Source organism: Symphodus melops, assembly GCF_947650265.1.
Source record: "Symphodus melops genome assembly, chromosome: 11".
NCBI lineage: Eukaryota > Metazoa > Chordata > Actinopteri > Labriformes > Labridae > Symphodus > Symphodus melops.
The window spans coordinates 19777556-19789070 of NC_136701.1; the positions used below are offsets into that span (position 1 = coordinate 19777556).

The 11515-nt window shown below is 38.9% G+C and overlaps 1 protein-coding gene across 2 annotated transcripts; it reads right to left on the reverse strand.

The window, feature by feature from the left end:
- Window positions 1-444: 444 nt before the first annotated feature.
- LOC306832100 (transcriptional coactivator YAP1-like) lies at window positions 445-10249 on the reverse strand. Of its 2 annotated transcripts, XM_079356513.1 has the most exons (9): window positions 9955-10249; window positions 9390-9632; window positions 7523-7722; window positions 6235-6389; window positions 5572-5673; window positions 5255-5361; window positions 4995-5113; window positions 4401-4501; window positions 445-3618 (listed from the first exon to the last, which is right to left on the reverse strand). In XM_079356513.1, exons 2-9 carry the CDS (start codon window positions 9600-9602, stop codon window positions 3440-3442), a joined length of 1176 nt encoding a protein of 391 aa, XP_079212639.1. In that variant the 5' UTR covers window positions 9603-9632; window positions 9955-10249; the 3' UTR covers window positions 445-3439. The 2 variants fall into 2 exon arrangements, with proteins under 2 accessions (XP_079212639.1, XP_079212640.1); XM_079356514.1 differs by lacking the exon at window positions 5572-5673 and having other exon boundaries at window positions 9955-10247.
- Between the last annotated feature and the right edge of the window lie 1266 nt (window positions 10250-11515).

Here is an 11515-nt window from a genome sequence, read left to right on the forward strand (position 1 = left end):
CATGCCTACACTAATGATGTAAGTTAAGCCTATTTCAGTTTGTTTTGTGCTTTTGCAACTCTGGGTATGTCAGATAAATGAGTCAAGATGTCGAGAAAAACAACCTGACATTACTTTAATTCAAAGAGTATAATGCATGGATATATGTCCATTTAGGGTACTCGTACTTGGATTAAAGATGCTTTCATGGTTGTATTTCACAGTTTACAGTAAGAAAGGTTGAATACTGTAGCAAGCTAACACAATAGTACAGTTGTACTAACTCAGTAAAGCTAGGAGCCACAACCTTTAATACCAAACTCACAGAAATAAAGACAAACTGTCATATTGAGTAAATGAATAAAGTAAAAACTAATAAAGCCATTCAAACATTAAAGTGTTGTTTTAAAACATCTGATTGGCAACTCTCTGTAGTCACATCACTAGAAGAAACTACCATTTACATTGTGGTGCATTTAAAAGTTTATTAAACACAAACTCTTTTAAAATGATTACAGTGAGAGTAAGAAGAAATATATTTTTTATAAAGCACATGCATAAAATGGTACAAAACTGATTGCCTCAAAACTCTCTGTAAATATGATCATAAACATTATCATATGCAACATACATAGCAGGTGTCATGCATGCTAAGATAAATAATAGGCTAGGTAGTGTGTTGCGTTATGTGTTATGAACAAGAAGTCACATAGGCCCATTGTACTTTAATTTAGAAAAATATTCGGTGACTTGGCCATAGATTCTGGATGCTGTGAGTGAAGTCTTCATTTATATAAAATGTTTATACAAAAAGAAAGCTTGTTAGAAAAAAAAAGCCCTCACAAATAATCAACAGCTTCAAATTCATACATTTTTATAAACACATACACTGCAGATTAAAACAAAACAGATTACATACCTATTATATAGTTAAAATAAATGTGGAGAATTAAAGAGCTCTCCTGATAAACAATTGCCTTCTGTATTACAGCACCACTTAAAACTTGCAGTTAAAGCAAAATATACCAAAAACACAGCAATTAGTTTGTTGCTCTTTTTTTTTTTTGGAGGAGACGACAAATCCAGCGCTCCAATGGGCTGTATCTTTTTTAAGGCACACATTTTCATCATTTAAATGAAATACCAGCTCATGATGAGAAGTAAACTGGTACCAGAGACAGGGGAAGTTTCAACCCAATGGAGTGATAGCAACTTGTATCAAAGTGGTACACAGCTTTGAAATACTTTACTGTGTGTAGTTAAACAGGATTCATATACATTCATGCCAATACAATATCAACATCTAGTAGCAGGACTTTTCAAACGGTCGCATTTCAATATGTAGAATTTGAAAGCTCCCGAGTGGAAATTGTTTCAAATGAGGTTAAAAATTCAGAGTCACAAACGTTGCCTTGATTTGAAAGTCAATATAAAACCTTTTGATCAATTGATAGGTTTAAATAAAAGGTGACAAAGATGGAAATTTTTTACATGCACTGTATCTATGCTGACATACAACTCACATTACTGATAAATATCTGATGTGTTTCAAGAGTCTGCTAATAGACTAAATGTATGAACATATATGTTGGCAGTGTAACTGTAGTGCATGAGAAAATGTAAAGTTGTACCGCACACTATATACTGTAAAATAGGAAAGGATCACGTTCAGATGAATTGTATGTTCAGAGCTAAGAAGTAGGAACTTTGTTACGTCCGTCAGTCTGGAACAGAAAAATAAAAAGACTCGGAATGTATCAAACCAATCGATGGGAAAGCAAGGAAAAATAATGAAACGGTTTAAGTCAAAGTGTTTTGGCTGATTCATTGAATTTTTCTTCATTTATGCTTCAGAAGCCACTGATAGCACTGAGACGTACAGAGGGCTTCAATCACTGGTAAACACAAAGGGGATGAAACACCAGGCCCTGACCTCTGCTAGATGAAATCCTTCCCAAACGAGGGTTGAACATACTCATTTAAAAGCTGCACAATATATTGCCATCTCATAAAAAACAATCTCCAACAAATACTGCTCCTGTCAAGCTTAAATTCAACATGGGAGTGGATCAAAAGACTGAAAATCTTCACAATAAAATGCAATCAAGAACAGAAGGACAAAACCTGGACCTATCAAAAAAAAAACAAAAAAAAAAACATGTTAGGGTTTTTTGAGGTTTTTGGTGGTGGTCTAATATTCTGCAAACAAAATAAACTTCCATTGATTAAAACAGATTTAAGAGAAAAGAAGCCGATGCCATGTTTACATCATCATGTATTGTATATGTAATGTGGCAGGTGAAAGAGCAGATGTGTTACAGTAAGAGTTTCCCTGGGGGGGGGGGGGAAATCCTGTATTGTGTTGGGCTGCAGAACATTTGCTCATTTACTGTAGACACTCTCTGTATATTCCAGTACTGCTTTCTGTAAAGAGAGGTCATTAAAAGTACACTTCACTGTAGTTTTAGTGTCCAAAGTCGAGACTACTCTACAAAATGACACAAGCTTGTAGCTATTATTTCCATCACTGTGTGAGGTTTTGATTTATTAGGACTCGGGTCTATTCTGTGACCAAAAGATAAAGCTTCATTCAAAAAGACAAAACAAAAACAACATTGTGGCTCCGAGCAGGTCCACGTGATGCGTTTAAGCCTTTGTTTTTGGCTTGTGAGCATTTAAAAAACACATCTTAAGTTAGAGAGTGAGTAAGGTTCATTTAGTGTTTCCCAATCCACTGGCTCACCACAAGGGTGTGTCATGTCTTTCTGGTGTTTCACTGTATGCAGTATTGTGAGATTTGAAATGTAGTGTGATGCTGTGTAGTGTAAATTCAAGTCCATTATTTAATTATATCTCTTAGTGTCTCACCAGGTGCTTTACATTTTGGACAGCTGTGAGGATGCATGTAAAGTCACAAGTTACATGCAGCTGACGCCTGAAAGCATGACACATGGCGATATGAAGTGGATATTAAAGGTTGTTAAGTGTCTTGTGAGCAGGTTTACGTTCATTTTGGCACAACTGTAACTGCTTCATGCAAACTTCCTTGACTATTTTTTGCTACGTTTGCTGCAAATTATATCACCCAAGTGGGGAAAATAAAATAAATCTGCACTCTAAAACCGTCTTTGATACATTTTACAAGAAGCTTGTTGAGGATAATCAGGGTGGATAACTAGAAAGAAGGGAGCGTTGTAAAAAGCGACGCTCAATCATACATAAACTCTGTAAACCCAGGCCAAAAAGAGGAGAATACCAGCAGCTTACCACAGTCTGAAAGCCAGTTTTTTTTTCATTCCTCAGGGAGCGAGTAGTGTTGTTAGCTTTCCATCATACAAAAGTTGAGTTTTCTCTCCAAACTTTTGTTCTGTACCACGTTTTAAGCCAAAACTCCTTCACTCTTCTCAGTCATGTTTTGAAGGTTTTATGTTAGACCATATGAGTGGTGGCTGGGTGGAGTCTATAGCCAGGTGAGCAGGCTGTCTCTGTCCATGTGTGATCCGGAGAGAACAGTCTCCATGTCCATCAGAAGGTCTGAACTGAGACCTTCGGGTATGCAGGGCATCAGCTCCTCGCCCTCAGACATCGGCAGCACAGGCATCGAGTCCTGCAAGGTCATGGAGGTCTCACCAGAGTCACCTAAAGCCAGAGAAGAATATATAATGACGCTCGTCTTAGGACACATGATGTCAAAAACACTCTGCAGATATCATCAATTAATGTTTACAACGAAGTCTGACATCATGATGACAGTTATCTTCCTGTATTCTAATGCCACTTGTAATAGGATGTATTCACATTATATGCAAGCGAGTGGAAAAGAAAATGCTGCGGAACATAAAAGAGTACGGAGCAGCTTGATTACGAGCCCAAAGATCCTGCTAGATGTGCAGCGAATGCCAGACATTATCATCCGCCCAATCCACTGAATTACCTGCTGAACTAACAAATCACTCAATTCCTAACGTAACCCGAGTTCTTGCAGAAATGTTCTTGGAGGCTGGCAGGAAAAAGTCTACATAAAGTCGGGATAAAAGCAAAGCCAATAACTTTTCACACGCGCTCAACTTGAAAATTAACGGGTTTCGGGAGATTTTTGTGCAAATACAAACCTCTCCTCTGTTCTAGTCACACAAAAAAATAATAGCAACACGTTTACCCAGAATTTACAGATGTTTTAAAAGCTAAATAAGGATCCAATTCCAGATAGCGAGGTGATATCAGGGCATCAATTAGAGACTAGTTGAGGTGACAAACAGTAAACAACTTTGTTCAATTATAAGTAAAAAGTAAGTTCACTAAAGTAAAATCAGGTTCCGTAAATCACCTTTATAGAAGAAACCGTTGGAATTGATTAAACATCCTAATTTTACAAAAAAATGTGTGCGATTATGTGAGTGTGTCAGTGTGTATGCTATTACCGGTATCCATGTGATCCACAGAGCTCAGCATGTGGTCAGAAGTGCGGGGTAGGCTGCTGACGCTAAGACCACTGTCGGTGCTCTCGTTGCGAGAGTGAGCGCTGCACAAAAACACACATAATAACATTCCTTTATATCTGGTCATAATCTTCTAAATAAATAAAAAAAGATTGAACTAACATGAGCCTTTATGGAAAATGCATATGCAACCTTCCTTAGTTTACACAGAAACTACGATCAATAGAGAAAGACACATCATGGAAACTGATTGGCAGGGAGAAAGATCGATTGCTCGGATCAGCTGGGAGATTTGTCCTGGAGAGACATACTGTTGAATTTCTTAAATGTCACTTTAATGCCTTAAGCTGCACAAATGGAATTCTATTCATCTACACAGTGTGGCAGTAATAGTAAAACAAACAAAAACACATCACGTTTCTTTGGGCTCTACTTTGAACAGTTTTAATGCTGATACTTAAGAAATAAGGATTTCCTGGATAATTTTTTGACATATGTAACTGTGTTTACTGAGATAAAACTATTTATTATTCTCTAGTAGATTCTACACAGCTACAGTAAATGAAACACACTCACCCATTAAGTGTGGGTTCATGGTTTGAGGCTCTGATCCTCACATCCAGAGATGGGACAAGTGTCTGTGCGTTCCTATCATGGTCCATCCCACCAGGCATCTGGTTCCTCCCTCCAGCCTCCTGTTACACACACACACACACACACGCCTTCTTATAAAACACTGCATGCAACACTGGGACTTTGTTTACATAGAACAGTTATTTATTTTTCTGTTAACTGATCTGATTCAGGTACAGTTTTAGTTTAAGTCCGCCTCTGACCTGCGCTGTGATTTGTGGAGGCAGGCCTTGTTGTTTACATCTGAGCCTCTCCTTTTCCTGCCTTTGCTGCAGCGCCAAACTGAGGAGGGCTGGGTTCATCTTCTGGGCTAAAACAAAAACAAAAATAATAGGAAAAGAACATTTTGAAGCAAATGATTTCAACAAAGGCCAGATTTTCTGTTATGACAAATATAAGGAACATCTTGTGTGATTTTTCTTGGTTTTTCATTGATGGTGGACATTTGGAAAAAAAAAAAAATCTTATTGACAAACAAGAATTGTCAATTTCAGGAGACACAAATTTGATGGTTTGCTACCTAGACGCGGGTCGACCCATTCGGTGGATTTATTTATGTGATCGATGTAGTACACCTCTCCATCTGCAGTCACAGCCTGCTCCCAGCCTTCAGGCAGTGGACCTGAACAGCAGTGAAAGTACATAGTGAGAAGGCAAATGGGGGATGGAGTGCATCGAGGGTTAAAAGTAGAATCTGGCCCACGTCCTTGAATGTCTGTGTAGCTTCTTGTTTGTAGAGTTTTAAAAGTAGAAGTGACGGTTAGTAGGAAAATAGCCAATTCTGCAGAACTTGATGCTTAGTTCAATAGGTGAGTGAATGTAAAACAAAACAGTTCATAAGTCAAAGTATGCAATACCACCAATAAAAAAGGAAAGACAAATGTTCTCACTAATATGAAAAAAGTCTTCTTCTGAAGTTGGTCCATCATGGACTATCATTAAAAGCCAGCCTAGGCTCTAATCTGTCAGTTATAATTCTCACCAAAGTCACCAGAATGATCACTGCAGAAACCAAAAGGAATCCCAAAGAAGTCACACCCAGCACACAAAAACCAGGCCTGCTGCCAAAGGACTTTAATCGTGAAAAGCAGGTCTTGTTTTAAAGAGAAACTTCATGGTTTGAGTTGGGGGGAGGGGGGGGGGGGGGGGGGGGGGGGGGGGGGGGGGGGCGGCAGAGTGATACCTGTGTCTTGATTGATGTTTGGTGGTTGTGAAGTGGGTGCTGGGTTGCTGAGGGAGTGGGCGTGGATGGGAGCCCCAGAGATTGGATGCTGAGCTGCAACCGACTGTAGCTGCGAGAGTCGGGGGTCGTGCCAGGTGGTTGTCTTATCCAGGTGACTGCAAACACACAACAAGTCTAAACATATCCGTGTGTGATAAATCAATGCAACCTGAAGGATGAGAAGTGTGAGGCACGTTTTTCCCTCAGACCGGCTTTACCTGTATGACCAGATGTGCATGTACGTCTGAGCACCCACTCAGATAAACTACAGTAGCCTTTGACAGGAGTGTGAGCTGCCAGGCCATGTGCTCTCATGACTGAAACCACCCCAAACACACGACTGCTCCATTTCGGCAAAATCATTATCACAATTATTTTGATTGCTGTTGAGATCACGATTATTAACACACGATTACTCATTGATTTCGCAATATCTGGATCACATGCATTTACCAAACAAACACTTTTAACACACTAACATTGTGAACACTGAAAACAAAAATGTGAAAAAAATATAAAAAGAGAAATACATAATAATTGTATAGAAAAAAATCAACTGTGTTTTTCTCTTATTTACCACACATGGCAAAACCTATTGACAAAACACACTAATAGACCCATCTCGATTATCTTGTTTTCATGATCGTGGGAAGCCAATATAGAAATCAAAACTTGATTAATTGCACAACCTGAGAACAAACCAGCTGAAGAAATAGCCCTGGTTATTTCTTCAATGTTGCAGGTCTCTTAATTTCTGTTTTCCTTTACTCTGAAAGATACTCTTGTAATAGAAGGATGTAATTCTGAAATTGTGTAATAGGACAGATTTGTTAACTTCTCCTGAAACCTAAAAAACCTATGAATGCATTTAAAAGAGGGCATGCATGGGAATAACCGGTCTGATATCAACAATATGAATCGATCACAATTATGATCATTTGAAAAGTTTTTAAGTCATTGAACAAACAAAAACGTACTCACAGCTGATTTCAGCCTCACAAATGGGGCAAAGTTTAAATTGTTTGTTTTGTATGATTTTGACTGGACCGGTTTGATATCTGGACCATCAGTTACACAAAACAAGCCATTTAAAGACATCAACTTGAGCTTTCAAGAACTGTAGATGTATCTTATAAAACCCACTTCTGTCACTTAATAGACTTGATCAAAAGTCAATGAAACAATATCGATTATTGTAGGATTTTAGACCAAGCAGGGCTTTCCAATCCTAAAAGAAGTCCAACCTTACTTGAGGAAATAACGTTGGCCAGTAGGCGTTTTGGCCATTTCCCAACCGTGGGGGAGTGGAACATCGTCGGGTATGATCGGCGTCACTGCTACATCAGGTGCTTGAGTGGAGAGGGAGTTGACTGGGAGGGAGGCAGGGGAGGAATGGGCGCGGACGTGATGAGGAGTAAGGGAGCCGCACACACCTCCATCCGAACTGGCCTGACAAGAAACAAACAGGGTGTTATCGACTAACACAAACAGCGATCAAAAAAAAAAAAAAAAAAAAATCAAGCAGAAAGCAAAGATTTAGATGGATACCAAAGTGAAGAATAAACACCTGGAAGTCAAGGCGTACAACGCGTACCAAAAACTTTCACTGCCAGAAGATTAAATTGGCTGGCGAGAGAACCTGAAAGTTCTTCGAGTAGTTTACAGGTGAAATACAGTTACTCTCAATGTGACTACATTTAAACAGTCCTTTACTGCAACCTGAAAGCCCAATAACTGTAGCTGTTTTGGTGAACCTCTACATGCTCCGTGTTTCACAGACAAGACTGGTTCAACTATGTTCTCACCTTTCTAGTCTAAATTTGTTCTGCGTAAAAGCAAAAGTCTACATCAACCCATAAAGTCAGAGTTGCTTAAAACATTTTCTTCCTCGTCATTTTTTACATTTTCCCACAACCTAACACCAAGAGTTATCGTACATGTTGGACAGTGAAAACAATGTATCATGAAATCCGAGGCATATCAGATAGTTGCTGCCTGAGCTGCAGAAGTAGATACTGGCCGGTAGATACTCGTAAAGTTCAACAATAAACTTCTTTAATGTGAAGAGAGTGACCATCTTATTATGATAAAACAATGAACCAAATGTGACAACAAATACAGAGTGGCATTGGTCAAAAGCCTCGCAACATCATAGACGACATTATCAGAGAACAGTAAAGCAGCCAAACATGTTAGTGATCCATTTTTTTGCCCCCCCCCCTCTTAATAGTTGTTCTCTTGATTCTTTTATAGTCGATGAGAGTTCAGAGATTTATCGAGAAAACATGAAAAGCACTAACATTACTTGCACTCAGATTTTTATCAAGGGAGGAACATAACTAAGTAATTCTAACTTGGTTGTCTGTTTGTTTTTTATCAATTTTAACGGATTGTCAATTTTTGGATAAACCTTTCTTGAGTTTTTCATTTTACACATCAGCACAGATTAAGATAATAAATTAAATTAATGGGCTGGATGTTTGAAATTCACAAAACCCCTTTTCGTTTTTTAATGCGAAAGAGACAAGCTTAAGAATAATGATGCCTTACAGCTTAAAAATGATCATGAAACTCTGGAAGCCTCTGTACTTTTTCTGAACCAGTTCTTTCTCAGTTTTCAGCAGGCAACACAGAAATACATTACGTTGCCAATAATAACGAGCAGAACATCCTCACATTTTAGGCTATGAATTCTGAAACTAAATCCAATACAAATCTATGTGTTCACTGTCAAAGGTATGGTGGTAAAATTTGCATATTTGCAATGTTGATTGAATACAAAAGATGTGTTTCACCCTTTATCAAGACAAAATATATTTTATTTGTCAACAAAATAGCCTTGAGATTAATCAATTAATTAGGACTAATCTGCAGTATATATATGCTATAATATTTCAGGACTCTATAACTGGGGTGAGCATTTGTGATCTTTTGTGCATGTTTGAAGATAGAGGTGAACAAAACATAAAAGGGACAAGTTTAAATATAATTATTGTCACCACTGACACACAACAGGCCGTGTTGTATTTCTATTATTATCGTCCCTCGGTGTATGGCATGGCTGTTGTACTTCATTCGTTATCAGCAGTGTTTTAATATTATTATTCTGAGTATACTTGTCTAGAGTGGCCTCGAGAGTCAGGCTGTCTGAAGAAGGAGTCTGGCAGCTTCCTCATCCTCATGGGCAGAGAGGACGGCTGTCTGGCCGACTTGCTGGGGTTCATCACGGCGCTGAACAGGGCCTCGAGCTCCGTCTGCGAGTCTCCTCGGACGTGCACGATCTGCTGCCCGGCCGGAGGCGCGCCGCCGCCGCCGCGATGCGCGTCCATGTCGCCAAAAGTTTTGTGTCGCAACCCAATCTGTCGAAAAGTTCCAATAACACAAACAAAAAAACACAAACAAAGAATGAATAAACGACAGGCCCCGTTCAGACTTCACGCGTCTGGAGTTGTGATCAGATTTGTTTACACTTCTTGCCACCACCCCCCCCTTCCCCCCACCCCATTTGAACTTTTGTGTCCTTGTGCGTCTGTTTCAAACGGGAACATCTCAATAGTTAATCAGCTGTTCAAAGAAAATCAATGCTCGAGTAAAGGAGTCGAAAGAGAGCCCTTTAAAACAAGAAACGCAGACAAAAATCAATGTGAGCCTCGCACAACACGTTACATGCCTCCCACATACCTTCAAGCAGCCAGACCGTCCCCCCCTCCTCTTTCTTTCCTAACTCTGTAGTCCTGCAGAGGGGAAAAATAAACTGGAAAAACACAGCCGAGAAAAAAAAAACCCAAAACGCTAACACTTAAAGGCCGACATTGATTCCCGATCCAAGCGCCTCTTGTAGTGAGAAGAACATAAAGCCTAAATATGAATCCAGTTGTAGTAAAGAGATTTCAGCGAGACCTCCAAAACTTTTTTCACATCCAGTGTTGAGTCCAGATTCATGTGATAGTGCTGAGGGGCGGGGTTGAAGGGTTTAAAGCTGCCGCAGATGGAGGGGGGGGGGGGGAAATCTCCCAGACAGAAACCTTCAACAGGAGACTTACAAAACAAGTTCATTCGGGATGATTAATTAAAAGTTACAGATGTTCATCATTTTCAAAAAATATTGCTTTAAAAGTCTATAAATAAAATAGTCTATTCTTACAGTGTTTTCACACCTTCCAGTTTATTAAATATGCAGAGGTAATGCTAAAAGATGACAGCCAGGGAAGGGCATATAGAGCAGGACTTAAAATCCTGGGATCTTTGTTTCTGACTGTGTGCCTGGTGGTCTGGGTTTTTTGGTGGTGCTGGAGGTGGGTGCTGTTGGGGAGGGGAGATTGGGAAGTTGCTCTGAGAAAACATCCGCCCCTGATGAGGCCAACCCAGCCGGAGCCTGTTTGTCCATGCAGGGAAACAGCCACCGCGTGCTGCCCTCTCGTGGAAGACATGCGCACTGCCCTCGGCTCTCGTCTGGCTTCAATTCAAGAAAAAAAGGCCTGGCTTGACTTCAAAATAGTAACCACCGTCAATGAGTCATTACATTCAACAAAGGGTAATATCGGCTGTAGTGGACTCTAATTATATAGTTTCACAACTCAAAACCAGACATGAGCTCTGAAAGGATTATGTATTTAGTCATCTCAATTATTGGAGGAATTTGTCATTTTAAGTCCTATTTACAAATTTGTGTAACTATGCACCAACTATCTGATGGTCACAATGTGTAGTTGTGGCATGTTCACAGTCAATCTTTATATATATATATATATATATATATATATATATATATATATATATATATATATATATATATATATATATATATATATATATATATATATATATATATAGATAGATAGATATAGCTTATACGAGCTTATACAAGCTCAAGTCCATTTAGCATTAAAAAACATTAGAATTGCTTATAAAGAAACGTACTGGAAAATTCCCCTATACTCAATAGTATCCCTTGTACATCAGCAAGAGTCGACTTATTGTTTAATTCTTCAGTTTAACTTTAGACTTTAGCTTAAAACATTTAGGAGAACGATTATGCATATGATAAGATCTGATGTAAATATATAGACGATGTGTAACTGGAATCATAAGTTGTGACTGTGTGGCTTTAAAATGCTGTGGCAACATGTCAAAGACAACTTAACATCAACTATAATGTAATACAAACTATAGTGCAGCAGATGGCACTGCCATACCTTTCACCTGTAACTTATTCTCTTTGTAATTGGAAGAATTTCTAATG

What these genes read in the sequence shown, in the direction of transcription:
- LOC306832100 (XM_079356513.1), bottom strand. Translation starts at nt 9,602, where the DNA reads ATGGACGCGCATCGCGGCGGCGGCGGCGCGCCTCCGGCCGGGCAGCAG. An exon ending in GGCCAACGTTATTTCCTCAA is followed by an intron (nt 6,390 to 7,522) that starts GTAAGGTTGGAC and finishes GTGTGTTTGCAG; the next exon opens with TCACCTGGATAAGACAACCA. An exon ending in ATGGGTCGACCCGCGTCTAG is followed by an intron (nt 5,362 to 5,571) that starts GTAGCAAACCAT and finishes TTTTTGTTTTAG; the next exon opens with CCCAGAAGATGAACCCAGCC.